Below are 19,121 nucleotides of genomic sequence, written 5' to 3' on the forward strand. Positions count from 1 at the left end.
ATTAAAAGTGTTTATGTGCGTTTTTCCTGACTAGGCACTGTTGTAAGGTAGTTGAATTTTTACAACACATAATAAGCCATTCGGCTTGTCAGAAACCTGTCATATGGGGAATGTTACTGGGCAACAACTTGAAGACGTAGTTGGAAAAATAGCTCTTGCTAAGCATTGATACATGAAAATAGCAGGATACTAGTACTAACATTTTGAAAAGTCTATGAGAGCAAAAAAATAAAACGATGCCTTATTATATTATTCATCTATTATTGAGTCACACATAGGCTTAACTATAGACAAATTGCACACAGAATTATACAACTTTACCTCCAGCGTTCTAACTTCTTAAAGTCTTTCACCAAACAGAAATCATACAATCTGCTGAAATGGTCATGGCATTACAAGTGCAAGCACACATAGGGCCAAACCAATTAATTTTCCTGGTTTCAGATCCAAAAGAAATACTGAACAGAAAGATAACATGAAGACAGATTCTATGGGGAAAGTCTGTACATTGTTAATTTCAATGAGTGAATATATTCAAATACAAGTTTTGATTCCAGCCCTCTGTTTTCATTTTATCCTCTTATTTTTAATTTTACTTACACATTGCCTGAGAACCAAGAAATTTAATTGGTGTGGCCTAATCCCCTATATATCTTCTGAACAATCCCTAGTTTTAAGTCTCAGTACATACGTTTTTTGAAATACAAGAAAATGATTTTATAGCAATTAAGGATTTATTTAAAATGTAGAACTACTAATTAGTGTGAATTTAAAATGAATGTTGTGTGGTTTGGTACTTTTTTTATTCTGATGCACTTCTGACTGGAGTGATCTTTGTTGCTCCCTGCAAAGCAAATCATAAATATAAAGTTAGAAAATGTCATGGAAAAATGCAATTTGATTCAGAAAAAAGCAAGCAAACGCAGTCAGCAACATTACACCATAGTGTGAAAAATGCATGTACTCAACTACTGTGAAAAAATGCAGAGAGATGATTTCTGGTAGTTAAAAAACAAATATAAACCAAGAAAAAAATTAAGGAATATGTCATTTCTATATATATTTCTAAAATTGAAACTCAGATGATTGTGATGCTATGACTATTCTGATGTACAAAATGTAGTTGTATAAAAGCTGGACAGATGTATTATGGCATGATTGACATGATCAAAAACACAAACAACTTACAGTTTTGTTCTTGTGCATGAGGAAGAAGACCAGAGCGACGACAATGATGATGGCCAGCAGGCCACAGGTCACTCCCAACGCGATGGCCAGCGTGTTGTCCTTCCCCGGGCAGCCGGGCGCACAGCTGGGGAGAACAGCTAGTTAGCTTGTCATAGGGAACAGCTCATTAGTTAGCTAGTCATGGGGAACAGCTGACTAGTTAGCTAGTCATAGAGAACAGCTAGTTAGCTTGTCATAGGGAACAGCTGATTAGTTAGCTAGTCATGGGGAACAGCTGACTGGTTAGCTAGTCAAGGAGAATGGCTGGTTAGCTAGTCATGGGGAATGGCTGGTTAGCTAGACATTGGGAACAGCTGGTTAGCTAGTCACGGGGAACAGCTAGTTATTTTAGCTAGTTATGGGGAACAGCTGGTTATTTAGCTAGTCACGGGGAACAGCTGGTTATTTAGCTAGTCATGGGGAACAGCTGGTTAGCTAGTCACAGGGAACAGCTAACCGCCAAAAAGTAGTTACTCAATACATACATACAAGCAACTGGATATGATTTTGAAAACGTCAGACGTTTCAGCTAGTATCCACTAGCTTTCGTCAGTGACTGAGAGACCAGACGGGGAATGCAGGTTTATAAGCACAACCTATTGATTGATATGCAAATAAAGTGAAGACAAATTTTTGGAAGTCGAGAAAGGAACAAAAGTCAGACAAGATGATGCAAATTAGTCTGAAAGCTCCTGTTATGCAGAACTTCCCTTCCCTGTTGAGGGTGGGGTTGTACATTCTTTCATATATTGCCTCTTTAACACCCCGTTCCCACCAGCGTGTTTCGCGGTCTAAGATATCCGTGGACTCGAGTTTGAAAGAGTGACCCTGGTTGTGTTTTAGGTGGTGGAAAATAGCTGAGGACTAGCCGTTGGCACTAGGTCGGCAATGTTCTTTGTATCTTACTTTGAGTGGTCGACTTGTCTCTCCGATGTAGGTGTTGTTACAATTGTTCCCCTCACATTTGAGTCTGTAAATAACATTCGCCTTTGTACCTTTGTGAGGTCGGTCCTTAGGGTGTACCAGTCTTTGTCTGAGGGTTGAGTGAGGCTTGAAGTTGGGGACTGGGTGTTAAAGAGGCAATATATGAAAGAAGTACAACCCCACCCTCAACAGGGAAGGGGGGCTACGGGTCGATCTTTCCGGCACTTGGGATTTGGCACTCCCAGCCTCGAGGGCAGACAACACATAAGCTCCTGTTCTGTATAACAGGAGCTTTCAGACTAAGTTGCATCATCTTGTCTTGACTTGTCTGACTTTTGTTCCTTTCTCGACTTCCAAAAATTTGTCTTCACTTTATTTGCATATCAATCAATAGGTTGTGCTTATAAACCTGCATTCCCCCTCTGGTCTCTCAGTCACTGACGAAAGCTAGTAAGTGGATACTAGCTGAAACGCCTGACGTTTTCAAAATCATATCCAGTTGCTTGAGTAACTCCTTTTTGGCGTATCGTATTACCTGGATGTATAACCTTCATCGACGTAGCTGGTTATTTAGCTAGTCATGGGGAACAGCTGGTTAGTTAGAACAGCGAGCAGATTATTATTGGAATGAGCAGAGCACTTTGGACTAATGCCTCTGACTATTTACAGCTTAGAGGTACATATCCAATATTTTGTCAAAAACTTCTCTGTTACATAGCAGATCATAATGACCCCCAGTGGGGGTCTTCACGCTTCGTTAAAAATTGAGAAATCTCAATATTTTTGACAAAATCTTGAGATCTAATGAGGCAATCTTGAGATTTTTCATGACAATCTCCAGATCTTTCAGAAAATCTTGAGATGAAAACAAAAGGTCTCAAGATCTTTCCAAATGTTTTCAAAGCATCTTAAGATTTTTCCATAGCATCTCGAGATGCTTGTCATGAAAAATCTCAAGATTGTCTTATAACATCTCAAGATTTCGTCTAAAATATTGAGATCTTTGAAATAAATCTTGATATTTTTCGATTTTTAACGAAGCGTGAAGACCCCCGCTGGGGGTCATTATGATCCGTTATGTAACAGAGAAGTTTTTGACAAAAGATTGGATATGTACCTCTACGCTGTAAATAGTCAGAGGCATTAGTCCAAAGTGCTCTGCTCATTCCAATAATAATCTGCTCGCTGTTTTAGCTAGTCAGGGGGTATAGGTGGCTAGTTACCTAGTCATGGAGAACAGCTGGTTATTATTAGTTAACATCTGTCCAAGCACAAATGGCTTCATGTGATTGATTATTGCTTTATTGCTTGTACCCACCTTCACACACAGAGCCAGACTTGGTGCCCACAGGTGAGGCATCTGTGTAGCCTGTAAGGCAGGTGCAGGTGTAGGAACCCTCCGTGTTGGTGCAGGCGGCCTGCATGTGGCAGCTGTTAGCATCTGCGCTGGAGCACTCGTCCACATCTGAAGAATGGAAAAATAAATAATTATATTACATGTAGTACAGGTGCAGACAAAAAATGGGTGTAGCTGTACAGGTGAACACCTGCATGTGGCAGCTGTTAGCATCTGCACTGGAGCATTTGTAGTCAGGATGTAGTCAGGCTAAAGCCCCTGTGACAGTCACAAATTCAAGATCTTCCCCTGAAATTGTTCCTGAACACCAGCCAACCAGGTTCAGTTGACATTTTAGACCACTCACTAGATTTAAGATACACCTATGGTACCTTTCTTTACAAATCAAAACACATTTGAGTTAAATTTAAATTCAAATTTGACCACTAAACATACCCCAAACACTGCAGACTTACATGTACAGCAGAATACCAGCTAACCAAGATTGACCAGCACCCAAATTCACCAAACACCAGTTGACTTTGCTCCTAACCCATTGTTGGGTGGTGTTTGGCTAGTATTTTGGAGGCCAAATTTGAGAATATGAGCTAGGGGCTTAACATTACAAAATTCCTCAATTCCTCACCAGTAACACTGATGCTGCTGGGGTCAAATGAAAACGCCCCGCTGCCGCCGGAGTCCTGGATGGCTTCGGACAGTGCGGTGGACAGACTGCCGGCCGTTTCAGTACTCGTGGGCTCCAGGTTGACCATGTAGTCGGTAACGATGCTGCCGTTACTGAAACCTACGACCTCCGTGCCCTTGAAAGTGTCACCGAGTTTGGACGTGTACAAGTCATCCAACTACAGGTAGGGAGAAAAAAAAGATCATTATTACATGGAACATTGCATGAAATTGTATGAATTTGGGTTTTACATACATGTAAATCAGGGCTGGAAGTACCACCGGTATAGTGCAGGTAAAATGGAAGTTGTGGAAGTTCTTCTGATGTCTACCTGCACCTAACCTGCTCCAGTACTAGGCATGGGTGTGTATTAAGTCAGGGCTCAAAATGCCACAAGACGAGGCTAAGTTAGTATATAATCAGGTTACTGCAAGAAGAATGGAAGCTGTGGAGGTCTTTCTTTGGTCCATAGTACTATTAGTCAGTAAGACTGAATCTGGAATCTGATATTTTCCTTACTATGTCCTTACTATACCTTGATATGTAGGGGTTTTCATTCTGTACTCATAGCTGTTCAAAGTCTTTTCTTTATGATATAAAGTTTCCAGTATTACTTTACAAACTGCCATATATTGCATCATACAGTTGCTGAGAAAGTTATTGTGAAGTGATACAGAATAGTGGGTGAATCTACCGTAGTTTTGACAGAAGCGGCCAGAGTTTTGAAGGTCGCGGAAGTCGGGTCAGCAAGGTCGGCGGTGTAGCTCCGACTGGTGATCCGGATTGAACCGGAGAAGGACTTTGTGGCTGAAGAAAGAACAAAAAAGTTAACTTTTCTCCATTCATCTTTTGATAACATCCCACATGTTAAGTTTGTAGAAAGTCTGTTCGAAACACACAATGTTGTACATAACCTAAGTTTGTACGGTGAGGAATTAGACTGTGTTTTTATTAATATTCTATTATTGCATTGAGACATTATTTGTTCAATGCAGGGGCTGTCATGTGTCAATACAATGTATTAAAAGTTTGAATTCGCTATTTGAATCCATTATAAACTGATTGGTATGGCTGATGGCCCCGGTGTCATTTTTCTCTAGATAGAACCATGCCACATGTATGAGAGGTTTCATGTGCTAACTATGGTAGTACAACAGTAACTGTTTATCTTACGAAGCTGTATTTTGCTTATTCTGTAACAAACCGAATGTAGTGAGTGTTCCTCACCGACACAGCTGATTGCTCCATTCTCAGCTGTTTCCATGTAGAACCCTGCCACACACCCACACCTGTGGGAACCCTCCGTGTTGGTACAGGCGATGTTAGTCCCGTTACACACAGTAAGGCACTCATTGATGTCTGAAACAACAACAAATAACTCAACATTAGCACGGAAGTCCATCAGATCTGTATTTGGTTTATTTAATTAAAATTGTACAAAAACTGTTAATTCCAGAATGCCCAAAAAATGTATGAATCTTTATTGCGTGTTCTTGCCCAGAAGGGCTAAATGCACAAGAGGACATGCAGTATGCAAAATACTGGAACGCTATATTCTAATGTTAATTGCTAGGAATCTGTACATTACAACAATACTATATACTACCTATCATCTACTGTTAGTGTAATGCCCTTTCTTTTCTCTTTTTCAAACATTCGGAAACATAGTTACAATATTAGTTTGTGAGGCTGCTATACATGCGTTCTTGCATGAGATCAAGTGCCCTGCTTTGACATTTTCTTACATATCTTGACTAATTGTTAAGTATCGAATAGTTCTTGATGCTCATCTTTATATAATGCACAGTCAAGTAGAAAGTGTGTCTCGTTTTCAACATATAAATGATTACAGAATTCGCACGTTCTATCTTTCAGACGGGTATGGCCATGCCTGTTGGATTCTATACGTAAGGTATGGTCACTAAAGCGAAGTTTACACTGCGATGTTCGAAGTTTGTAATGTTTAAATATATTTCTATTTCATAAATCTCTTTGAATGTTTTGTATGTCCTTAGTTTGTTGCCTTTCTTTGCATCAAATTTTGGGCTTACTCCTGCAGTCGTTTTTAGTACATTCTCAGAATTCATCAAAGGTGTCATACAGAGCAACATGTTGTTACAAAATAATCTTAGGCATATTGCAATATGAAATGAAATATGATTACCAGAAGACAACATTTTAACAATCTATCTTAATGATCAACTGTATTTTAATGTGAATAGTTTTGGTGTACAAGTGTTACATTTCAAGTGTTTCAATCATGACAGTGTCACTTATTTTAAAATAGAGTTTCTAAAAACAGTACTGATTAGTTCGGAACCCTGCCAGTGGCCTGTACAATCATAATATACAGCATGCGGCATTCCGTATCGCCCGTGGCACCAGCCCGACCGCGCGTCGGATCGCCTGACGACCGAAGACCGGAAGGAGATCCGATCCGCGGGAGGGCTGGGACCGAGGGTGATGCGGAATACACCGTGTTGTATTTTATTTATGTCATACCCACCCACGAAAACACGCCTTTCAATGCTAAATGAGCGAAAATTTGGTGTCCCTAAACCCAAAAAAAGCAACATCAATTTCGATGTCCGAATTTTGTAATCGAATGTGCCGCATGTGGTTAGGGTGAGACGTGTTTGAATCGTTCTATGGAACATTTGGAAGGGCCGGGCCGTACGTGTAAAGAACCCCCGGGCTGTACCGCTAGTTATCACACGGGCCGGGAACACCCGTATCGAACATAATCGCAGCTCAGGTATGACTTAAAAAGCTGTATCAATCTATAAGATCAATATTACTAAAACCATTCTACATAATGTACTTACCCTGGCACACAGTGGTGTCAGCCCCTAGTTCATACCCAGCTGCACACATGCAAGTCTCTGCACCTGATACGACTGCACAGGTGGCAATGTCTGCAGGTGAGCAGGTGCGGTTCAGGCAAGCATCCGCAGCTGGAAAAAACACAGGTACATGCCTGTTATGTTTTCTTCATTTCTCATACAATTTTCCTTTATTCCACAAGTGTATATACATGTTGTTGTAAGACAAAATAAGTTCACGATAGGGTGTATTGAGCACCCTTCTGTTTCAGGCAATATACCTATTAAAGTTTTCAACCAGGGTTTGTATGTTTAATGTTTTAAATGAAAAATTTTGTTACTTCACAAGAGAGTGTTCTCTAACCACCTTGAGATTTCGCAGTCACTCTGGTCTTTTTCAATGGAGTGACCCAGTGTTGACGTTGACATCTGATGTAACACACCAGAGAAGCAACGTGACAAGTCTGAATGGGTCAGTCTATTGAGGTCTAAAAAACCTCTGGTTGAGAACCATTCTTTGTGTTGGAACATCAAAAGTTTGAATTCTAGACATTCATTCATTCATTCATGCATCCATTACTCCGTGAAGGAGGTCTGGACCTCTGGAAGGAGTGTTGTGAACAGCCATTTTTTCGTGTTCGCAGTCAAAACACTGGGTTCTCTTTGTGTAATTGGTATGCAACTTTATACGCCATCTGCGGGCATACCCGTGATGATGCACGAATGTGTTTTTTTTGCCGTTGCTGCTTTCGCGGTCAATGTAATGTTTTAAATTCACCCCTACAATTTTGAGGCAAATTGGAATGGTCCAGAAAAACCCGTTGTTTGGAATAGCGGGGGAGTCGGGCAAACATCAAGCAGATGTGGAGAGGGGCCGATAAGTGGTACCAGATGTTTTGTCCCCGTGCTTTAGGTATGCTTAAGATTTTTGGAAGATATGTTCGCAGCCAAAACGCATTGTTCTGTACGTAGCATTTCTGTGTAATTAGGCATGTGGTGTACCATTTTGTCCGTGATGATGCACGTCTTTTTATATTCACCGGTAGCGGTTTTGATATTGAAGTAAATGCATATTTTAGAAACATCCCAGGCATAGGCCGTAGTTTTAGGTAGTTTTCCCAGGTAGCAGAGGTTCTCTAAGCAGATATTAGGTGACTGTTGTGCATAATGGTGGTAATTTTTTGGAATTGTGGTTTGCACCTACTGCGATACATCGTCAAATGAATAATATGTAGTAAATGAAAGATATCGTTATGAAAGCTGAGTTTGTTCACCTATTGAGATTGTCGTGTTGTTGATTTTATGTGGCCTGTGTTTACACTAGTCAGTCTGCAACTGTTTCCCCAAGAGAGGCGGCAAACCTCTGGGCAGGTGGCCACCAGGAGTGCGATTTCTTAGTCAGGCTAGATTATTAGACTAAGACAAGGGATTTAGCCAATTTTACTATACGTTGCTACCAGTTGATAAGTGATCACACACTGTTTAAATACACTATTACTGTTCTCAATCTGCAAACTATAAAACTTCACGGAGAATTGTCACCTATGGACACTTGTTCATTCATTCATTCATTTACTTATTTTCCACTACTCACCCACACAGTTGGAGCCAGTATTGTCCAGTTTGAGTCCTTGTGGACAAGAACAGACATAGGAGCCATTGGTGTTGGTACAGCCATGTTCACAGCCGTCAGTGTTCAGGGCACATTCGTCAATATCTGAACAAGGCAGAAAAATATTAAGTTAAACATTATTCAGGAAATCAGGGATGACAGACTTCATCCCTTACCAATGCTTCTTTTAAATCTTAGGACAGGTGTAGTCTGCTAAAAAATCGAAGTAAAAATTTAAAGTATATCTTGAATGGAAATAATGCTTTGTGTATTCTACCTAGTGATGCATACCTAAACCCAATTTTAGGTTCAGGTCCAGATTCAAGTCCAGAGGTTAATAAAAGGTTCAGTTCCGGATTTGTAAGTCCAGACCTAAACCCATGACATATTCAAAATTGCATGTAGGCAACCTTGCAATGTTGTCTGAGTGAAACTTTGGCCACATAACATGGAAGCCAGTACTTGACGATGCCCGATGGCAATGTTTTCTTCATTTTGCAGCAAAGATTTTGCAATCTACGGATGGTTTTAGGTGGTTTGGAAAGAAAGGAGGTATGTGAAATGGTCTTTTATGGTAATAAGTCCGGACTCGGTTCTTGACTTTTAGTTTTTTTTGGACTTGAACCTAAATGTTCTTACAAGTCCGGATCCAAGTCCAGTGAACCGGTATGCATCACTAATTCTACCTGTCAGTGAATTGAAAATGGCAGAAACACACACTCAGATAATTAACAGTTACACGAAACTTGGTGCCACGTACCATCGCAAGCCTTCCCATCAGCCCCCAGTGTGTAACCATGGTTACAGTCACAGGAGAAGGTCCCAGGGCTGTTTTCACACACCTGTCCGCAGCCTCCGTTAGATGTGCTGCACTCATCAATATCTGCAATTATCAATAAAAGCATGAAAGAGGTGTTAACTACATGTACTGCATCGTAGGTAATTGGGTATCAGTTTAACCTGATTACATAATTAGTGAGAAAATGCTTTTTCATATATTAGGCACTGTGGTAACAACAAAAAAACAGTCAATGTTCTAAAGAAGGTTTGTCTTCTTTAGAACATTGACTGTTTTTTGTTTATTTAGAACTTATTTCTAGTTCTGTAAATTCCTCTATAAACATTTGTACTGAAGAAAGATACCTGAAATGTCCACCTATTAAAATTCCTAATAGTATCCAGTTTGAAAATATTCAACTGCTCTATTAATTTAATTAATTAATGTTTGTTTGTTTGTTGATTTGTTTATGATACATACCTTCACACAGTGTTCCCTAGTTTCTCTCCAGTTGATACCCAGTCTGACAGCAGCTACAGTAATTGTAACTGCCGGGTGTGTTTGTACAGGTGTCATGTTGTGTTTGTGTTTGTTTGTTAATGATATGAACCTTCACACAGTGTTCCCCCATTCCTCTCCAGTTGATACCCAGTCTGACAGCTACAGTTATAACTGCCAGAAGTGTTTGTACAGGTGTCATGTTTGTTTGTTTGTTTGTTTGTTTGTTTGTTAATGATACGTACCTTCACACAGTGTTCCTCCATTCCTCTCCAGTTGATACCCAGTCTGACAGCTACAGTTATAACTGCCAGGAGTGTTTGTACAGGCACCATTTACAGGATCACACGAGTTGTTCATGTTAGCAGCACACTCATCAATGTCTGTGAAAACAGTGTCATAACTTCAATATCCAGGTAAGCAAAACTATCATGATTAGGTGTAAAACAATTTGTTTTCTTCGGTTCATTTGACAGGTGAAAATGTTGTAAGGGGACATCATAAAAGCAGAGGGCTGGAAGGAAAACTTGAATATTCTATTAAGTATTTACACCTTGGACCAAGGCACAAACCTGATCTTCATACTTTTTTTTAATTTGAGAACCAACAAATTAGTATGGTCTAACTATGGACTATTGTATTATAAGATCGAGAAAATGCAGCATCTGAAGTATTGTAGAACCTAGTCTTTAGTTAGTGCATCATTTCTCATTCTCTTTTACCACAAAGGGTGTATTCAGTGTGAAAATTAATCAATAAATACACTGCAAGTGAGCCATTTTGTCTACACTTTAAAGAATCATGTGACATTAAAGATACAAACTGTTAAATTACAATCAGTTTTACCTGCACAAGTCTGTAGGTCCTGAGCCAGGGTGTACCCGCTGATACAGTCACACACTTCTGTTACATTAATGACAGCACAGAGCTGGGTACAGGCTGTGTCATTACTACAGGACTGGGCAGCTGGGGGGATAAACAACAAGTTAATAAACAAACAAACAGATAACATGTCACCATCATTTCTGTTAATATTGGTCAATGGTTTAACAGCATTTTAAGAGCAAAATAATTTTCAAAACTTAACCCTAAACAATCATGTAAATTCAGGACTAGTGATGTTTAAAGGAATCAAATGAAGATGCATAAAAATTGTTAGAAAAAAATACAGATTCAAGAAAAAAGTAAGTAGCACATATAATCTATTTAAGATGCCTGAGTTACATACATTAATAATTTAGTAAAAAGGCTTTTAGCTTCAAAACAGAGGAAAATGGCAAGCTGCCATCAAGCATCAGCAATGGCGTGCTTGAAGCATGTCTCAGTAGATGGGGAACAACAGCGTAGATCCTACAAACAAATAAACAAATAAATAGACACACCTTGGCATGACTTCCCATCAGAAGTGAGTGTGTAGTAGTCCTTACAGGAACACTCAAACCCACCCACAGTGTTGGTACAGAACTGTGTACAACCATGGGTCGGACCGGAACACTCGTCTATATCTGTGGGGGGGGGGATTTACAATTTTCAGTTTTAATTTGTAATAATCGGTCTGTTGGTCCAACATTACCTGATGCAGCCTTTTATGTTGCTGAATTGATGCAGGGTTTACAATCATATAATACACAAGTCATGATACATATAACATCTGCTCCACACACTTTTGTGGAACTGTTGCAAGGCTCTGTGCGACTGCCATTCGACACTACCAGGTGACCTCAATACGACTTTCCCCAACCAAAGTTACAGGTATGGCTTCAGTAATACTATCATAACTGCCCACTAGAAAACCACTTAGGGGTCCGATAAAACTTAAGTGGACAGGTGGTCACTATAGACTGGATTGTTGTGTCAATAATAGGTAATAAGAGACCACCCCAAAAGTGGTGGTCATTGAACAGGTAGACCTTATGTTGAGGTGGTCACTTTGACAGGTTTGACTGTACAAATGTATGAACAGGTAGACATTATGTAGACTGAGGTAATAACTTTTAATAATATTCAGATTTGGTAGTATTAAGAGAAAACAAATTTAGTAAGCACAAGACTTCAACTTTATCACAATTTTTATTACTCCATGAATACAGAAATGAGATACACACTCAGTCTTACGTAGAAACTTTCAAACTATAATTGTATATGTACTGTCAATCAAATATCTGGCAACAAATTTACACCAAGCTAAAACAAAAACTCTGAGCTGATAGAATTGTCATCTGTCTTCTTACCTTCACATGAGTGCATGTTGTCTGTGAGTCTGAAGCCGGCATCACAGGCACACTGGTAACTTCCCTCCACATTCAGACAGATCCGGTCACAACCACCGTTACTGGTCTGACACTCGTCAATATCTGTAGAGTAAAAACAGATTATCACGTTCTGTTGTACTTCTTTTTAACTAGCCCATGAAAAATGGAAGTATTGCTTCTTGTATGTCTCTGTGTGTGTGTCTGTGTGTTTGTCTGTGTGTGTCTTCGTGTGTGTCTGTGTGTGTGTGTGTCTGTGTCTGTGCGTGTGTGTGTCTGTGCGTGTGTGTGAGTCTGTGTGTGTCTCTCTCTCTCTCTGTGTGTGTGTGTGTGTCTGTGTGTGTTTTTGTGTGTGTGCGTGTGTGTCTGTGTGTGTGTGTGTCTGTGTGTGTGTGTGTGAGTGAGTTTCTGCATTGCCCTTGGGTGACTCAGAGGTTGTAATAGAAAATGGTATTGCTTCTGGTATGTCTGTGTGTGTGTCCGTGAGTGTGCCTGTGTTTCTGCATTGCCTTTGGGTTAAGTTGTAATGGATATGGTTGGGTTCAGTATGTCCCAGAGGGAATACTTTAATTAACCTCAGTGTACCTCTGGTAGCGCTCACAGTTTTTGTTACACAAAACAATGATGATAAAAATGTCCTAAGAAATTGCAGTAAATGTCAACATCAGACAGATTTCCTCATCCAGAATATTTCTTTTTTATTTGCCATCTCAAAATTGCGTTCGATGCCTATAATGTCTGCAGTTTCAATTGTGTTAAATAAGCCTGTTCAGATTGATTTTAATTTCTGTTTGAGTTGTATTGGTATGTTTACCATCAAAGAAGAAAAACATATTGTATTTGCTCCGTTTCTTTATTTTCTTCTTCTCCAAAAAATAATGTCAATTACTTAAACCAGACATCTCTCACTATGGTATCTAGTGTTGGGTTACATCATGTTGCAATTTTACAGCAGGAGGGATTTAGACTCCTGTCACCATATATATTAACATGTTGGAGTAAGAATTAACAGAGCAGACGGTATGTGAAGGTAAACATTATATATTTGCTTTGCAAATGTTACCTTTCTACATGTACTTCACATTTTACAATGTTATCTATACTGCAAATATAGAATACTTGTAGTAGAGGTGTGCTCTTACCTGTGCAGGTGTTTCCATCACCTGTATACCCAGTGTTACAGGTGCAGTTGAAGGAAGCCTCGATGTTTGTACAGGTGGCCTGAGGATCACAGTCATGCGTACCTGCACTGCACTCATCAATATCTGTGAACAACAATGTTTTGACAATGTTTTTGCTAAAAAAGAAAACCAATAACTTAAGTTATAATCAAACAATAGAGATTAACATTTGGATTAACATCCAATGGCATATAAAACACTATGTGTAAATTAAAATTATCATAAATTAATCATCATCATAAAGTATATACAAATCACTGTATCATACAGATTTCATTTCACAGAAATTCACAGAAATTTTAGTTACTACACAGTACAGAGACAAAAATTTCAATTAGAATTCAGTGATAGAACAACAACAACAATTTCAGCACCAGGGACAACCATTATGTTGTCATGTGGTCTCTGACATTTACATTTATATAGGCCCTATGGAGTCCACATGAGGAGCAGATTGGCAGAATCTAAAATCCCAACAAAAACCAAGAAAATTCAGGGTATTGCCCAGACGCAGTACGCGTCTCCGCTACCCTGAATTTTCATGGTTTTTGTTAGGATTTTAGTTAATGTTGCCTCAAAATTTTGCCTTGGACATAACATTTTGAAACTTTGGAGTGTTGTCCTTATATACGCTAATATGACCTTATATGAGAAGTTCTATGGAAGTGTTATGCACAATACATTACAGGTTTTACGACGTGCTACATTGAGGCATAACCTACCGACACAAGTCCTGTTGTCTGCGAGCATGGTGTACCCTGTCAGACACTCACAGCTGTACCCCGGAGCCTCGTTGTTACACACGGCGTTCTGACACTGATGGGCGTCCGTCTCGTTCGGCAGAAGCAGACACTCGTTCAGGTCGGCGCAGGACTGACCGTCACCAACCATACCTGCCGGACAGGCACCGCACATGTAGCCGGCTGAGTCTGCTGCCAGAGGGGCAGGGGCGTCTGTACAACTCACACCTGGGGGATATCAATCAACTAATCAATCAATCAATTTAAACAGCACTTTGTAATCGAAACGATAAACTACAGTAACTGTAAGAATGAATTACTGCTTTGTAATGTTACACTGTACTCTATTGTTACGCTTACTACTATTATTACCTTCGCCAAGAAGGTTATGTTTTCAGAGGCGTTCGTGTATGTGTGTGTGTGTGTGTGTGTGTGTGTGTGTGTGTGTGTCTGTCAACACGATAACTTGAGAAGGCTTAAATGGACTGACTTGATATTTGGTAGGTGGGTAGGTCTTGATGAGACCTCAAAATGATTAGATTTTGGGCCACCTGGCGGCTTGTCATGGTACTGCAGCAGAACTTCCGGTTTTGATATCTCATGATCCAGACATGCTAGGGTGACAAAATTTAGATGGTAGATAGCTCTTGTGCTGGGGATGAAGTGACATGAGTATGAGCCCCCTAGTTGCTTGCTCTAGAACTGCAGGGGGGTTTAAAGGACAAATGTTTAAAAGAGGATAACTCAAGAACCGACTGATGGATCATCGTGATTTTTGGTATGTAGGTAGCTTAAGTGATGCTTGACATAATGATATTACAATTATGCAAATATTGATGTAATTTGCATAATTAATGAGGAAATTCTATAAATCAGCTGCATTCCATGATAGGAAGTTCAAGCTTGTAACATATGTTATTAAGAACGAAACACATGCAAATATCGATTATGCAAATGAAGACTTAATTTGCATAATTAATGAGAAAATGTTATAATTGCATAGTGGTAACTGCCTGGAATTTCATACTTCGGGTGTTTGAAAGTTAAGTGAAGGTGAACATAATTAAACATAACTTTATTCAAATAAGGACCACATTTGCATAATTTATGAGAAAATGGCATTCTTTGTTAAGATAAGACTGTCTTTTGGTGGAGAATATGATCAACAGACTGATATAATTCATGCAATTGAGGATCCTATTTGCATAATCAGGGTGATTAGTATATTTCTTATTCATAAAGGCTAACATCATTTGGCGAAGGTATGAGATCGTGGAACTCTAGTGTTTTATTTTCATCAATTCTTTTATCGAAACTGTTAACAACCAGTACATTAAGATTTAATGTGTCAGTTGTTTTTTTGTCCTGTACGAGATATGTAGTTTAGCCTTTGGGCTGTAAAATGTTCTGCAATTAAAAACCTATATTTTATATAACCAATCAGTCTGTTTTTATTGTACAGATATTTTTGTATTTCAATGTAATTTTGCTTGCACCTACATTGTAACCATTTGTAAAAAAATTTGGAATGTGTATAGCACAGAGTCAGTTGAATTTGCTGCCTAGTGCTCCATGTGTATTGCCGTTGCAATTTCATGAAAGAAAGACAGAATGAATCAATCACTCATTCTATCACTTATCCAATCAATCAAGAAATCACTAAATTAATAAGCAACATATTTAACCTTATTTCTCACCAGAATACTATTTGCATGTTCATTCATTCATACTTTGGTTCATTCATTCTTAAAAAATATAGCTTTGCTTAATATATTCATTCTTTAAAAATTTATTCATTTATTCCCTCACTCCTACTGACCAGGATAGCAGGGTGTGACAGAGCATCCGTCGGTGTCTGTCTCACATTCGTCCCCGTCAAACCCCAGCAGACAGTTGCAGGACGCCACCGCAAACCCGTTACTCCGCTCAGCGAGGGTCGCTTCCCAGTTACACGTGCCTGAAAATCACAAGGAAAACAGAGCTTCACAGTTACATGTGCCTGAAAATCACAAGGAAATCAGGGCTTTACAGTTACATGTGCCTGAATATCACAGGGAAAACAGGGCTTTACAGTTACATGTGCCTGAATATCACAGGGAAAACAGGGCTTCACAGTTACTTGTGCCTGAATATCACAGGGAAAACAGGGCTTCACAGTTACATGTGCCTGAATCACAAGGAAAACAGGGCTTTACAGTTACATGTGCCTGAATATCACAGGGAAAACAGGGCTTCACAGTTACATGTGCCTGAATATCACAAGGAAATCAGGGCTTTACAGTTACATGTGCCTGAATATCACAGGGAAAACAGGGCTTTACAGTTACATGTGCCTGAATATCACAGGGAAAACAGGGCTTCACAGTTACATGTGCCTGAATATCACAAGGAAATCAGGGCTTCACAGTTACTGTACATGTGCCTGAATATTACAGGGAAAACAGGGCTTCACAGTTACATGTGCCTGAATATCACGGGGAAAACAGGGCTTCACAGTTACATGTGCCAGAATATCACAGGGAAAACAGGGCTTTACAGTTACATGTGCCTGAATCACAAGGAAAACAGGGCTTGACATTTACATGTGCCTGAATATCACAGGGAAAACAGGGCTTCACAGTTACATGTGCCAGAATATCACAAGGAAAACAGGGCTTAACAGTTACATGTGCCAGAATATCACAGGGAAAACAGGGCTTCACAGTTGCATGTGCCTGAATATCACAGGGAAAACAGTTACAAGCCAACACGTAAAAATGGAAACAGAGCCACCCAATTACACATTCAAGTCTTTTGTGTGATATGGATTATATGGTTTATTAGTTTTATTGTGGGTCATATGGAGCAACAGCAGAGTGCTTAGAGGTCACAAGTTCGAGTCCCGACATGCCATCAATCTTGTGCCCTTGGAAAAGGCCCTTAACACAACTTTACACTGGTAGAGCCAAAAATGTCTATAAAATGTTAAACGGACAATAGACATGATTTAGACATTGCTGAACAAAGGCAAGTCGGGAGAACATTAAGTAGACATAGTTACTGAAAAACGACATCGAAATAACCCAAGGTGGACATTTTATATCCATAGTCTCTTCACACGTCAGGTAGGGACACCCCTAGGAGACAGTCCTTTGTTTAGCACAATGAGCATTAGCATCTGTCTATTAATTAATGGTGTCCTCCCCTATAAATTGTCTTGGCTTTGTGCAGTGCTTTTCATATGCATGCCAGTTTTCACACTTTTTTTCTAAAGACATTCTGACAGACACCTCAAGAACAATGGAAAACACAACAAGCAAGTCCTCCCAAAAAAGACCCTGTAAAGCCCTTGTTCAGACATTCTTAGAAATGTTTGAAAAATGTCCGGCATTTTCGAGAATGTCCAAAAAGGGTCTATTGTCCGTTTAACATTTTATAGACATTTTCGGCTCTACCAGTGAATTTCCTCACTTCGCTCAGGTGAAAATGAGTATTGTCCTGTCCTATATTTGTTTATTTGTTTAAGCCAAGCCAAGAAGATATTTGTTTATGTGGGACACAACACCAGCAACAGCTGCCTGTATTGTATTGTTACAATTTCAATAAATCAAATCAAATCAAATCTGATAAATAGATCAGATTCCATAATGTTAAGTTCAATTGTTCATTGGGTCACCATTAAACCAATTTACATGAGATCTCAACAAACAAACAAACAAGAAATATATGAGTTTTTGCATGAAATATATGAGTTTTTGTAACAGTTTTTGTAATGTGTTTACACAGCACACTACACTACAGTACAGAACAAGGAAAATCGTAGATTTTGTACCTCCGGGTATTGTAATGTATGTTGCAGAATGTTGGGTGCATGTTGGGACTGTTCTTTAAATTAGTGAATGGTGTCTGGGTGTGTGTGTGTTCACGCGAATACCACGTGACACAACTATGCAAGAGGAAGCTACGCAACTTGACACCTGTGCGAACAAGAACAATATGATTATGAACGGGGATAAGTCCTATGAGTTGAGACTGTGCTTTTCAAAAAATCCACCTGTTCCACCTCCCCTCACACTTGGAGGCAAAGAAGTCCCGGTTGTTGAATGTGCCACGTATCTGGGCTTCAAACGTCACCGCAGCCTTGGGTGGGACAGCCAAATCTTACACATGGCAAAGAAAGGCTCAACCCGTCTTCACTTTCTCCGCATGCTCAAGAAGGGCGGGATGCCACCAGAGGACCTGGAAACTGTGTATACGACTCTGATACGACCTGTGTTAGAGTATGCAAATGTCGTGTACGTGGGCTGTAACACAAAACAGAACAACACTCTTGAGGCTGTACAGAGAAGGGCGGCGAGAATCCTACGGCAACAGTACTCAAACAACCCCCTTCTCCACCCTCCAGGACAGACGGGAAACTGCAGCAAAAACTCTGCTCAAGCAAATGCGGCATGTCAGCCACACTTTGCATTCTTTGATGCCCTGCGACAGACACCAGAGCACACGGCGGTCCCTGAGAAATGGAAACCACATCTCCGTTCCGAAGTTCAGAACTGAAAGACTGAGGAAACCTTTTCTGTTTCAGGCAATAAGCCTCAGCAATCAAGATTTGTAAATAGTCCGCCTCTGTTTTAATGGACCTGAGCTACAAAATTTTAAATCTATTTAATTTTAATCGTCAATGTTGTGCTTTTTAATGTGTATCTCTTTTCAAGCTATTTTAACATGTAATCACTTGTGCAATTCAGCCAAGCAATGAATATTGGCTGCCAATCAATGTGAATAAAAAAACAGTTTCAGTTTTAGTTTTTCGAAAAGTTTCGAAATGTTTGTAATTGGCTAAATGATCTGTGAAATCACTAATCCCCCCTAGCCGACTGGAGCCCAAAAATAGAAAGGACAGGGGGCATCCCGTGGCGAATCTGGCTGCCCGACCCTCAGCGACCAGCGATCAACTCCAGTGCGCGGAACGGAACTTGCTCTCGAAAATGTATCAAGCCGCTACGCTTCCCCCCGCGGCTGCCATCCCTCCCCACTTATCCCACACTAGTTCAAATCACGTAAAAAAAACCCATCAAAACATGCACAGA

The 19,121-nt window shown here is 39.8% G+C and overlaps 1 protein-coding gene across 1 annotated transcript in view; it reads right to left on the reverse strand.

The window, feature by feature from the left end:
• Positions 1-19,121, reverse strand: part of LOC109465122 — a 126,557-nt gene continuing 107,436 nt past the window's right edge. The window contains exons 88-103 of the mRNA XM_019762263.1: positions 15,872-16,009; positions 14,086-14,280; positions 13,274-13,396; positions 12,114-12,236; positions 11,265-11,387; positions 10,729-10,848; positions 10,128-10,265; positions 9,367-9,489; positions 8,589-8,711; positions 6,998-7,126; positions 5,400-5,531; positions 4,867-4,979; positions 4,134-4,350; positions 3,470-3,616; positions 1,189-1,312; positions 1-844 (exon numbers count right to left, since the gene is read on the reverse strand). Coding sequence (XP_019617822.1) covers positions 1,257-1,312; positions 3,470-3,616; positions 4,134-4,350; positions 4,867-4,979; positions 5,400-5,531; positions 6,998-7,126; positions 8,589-8,711; positions 9,367-9,489; positions 10,128-10,265; positions 10,729-10,848; positions 11,265-11,387; positions 12,114-12,236; positions 13,274-13,396; positions 14,086-14,280; positions 15,872-16,009 — 2,000 coding nt within the window. The 3' untranslated portion in view covers positions 1-844; positions 1,189-1,256. The remainder of the gene's footprint in view (positions 845-1,188; positions 1,313-3,469; positions 3,617-4,133; positions 4,351-4,866; positions 4,980-5,399; positions 5,532-6,997; positions 7,127-8,588; positions 8,712-9,366; positions 9,490-10,127; positions 10,266-10,728; positions 10,849-11,264; positions 11,388-12,113; positions 12,237-13,273; positions 13,397-14,085; positions 14,281-15,871; positions 16,010-19,121) is intronic.

The sequence above is a fragment of the Branchiostoma belcheri genome, unplaced genomic scaffold (genome assembly GCF_001625305.1).
Source record: "Branchiostoma belcheri isolate BF01 breed outbred unplaced genomic scaffold, Haploidv18h27 scaffold149, whole genome shotgun sequence".
Classification (NCBI taxonomy): Eukaryota; Metazoa; Chordata; class Leptocardii; order Amphioxiformes; family Branchiostomatidae; genus Branchiostoma; species Branchiostoma belcheri.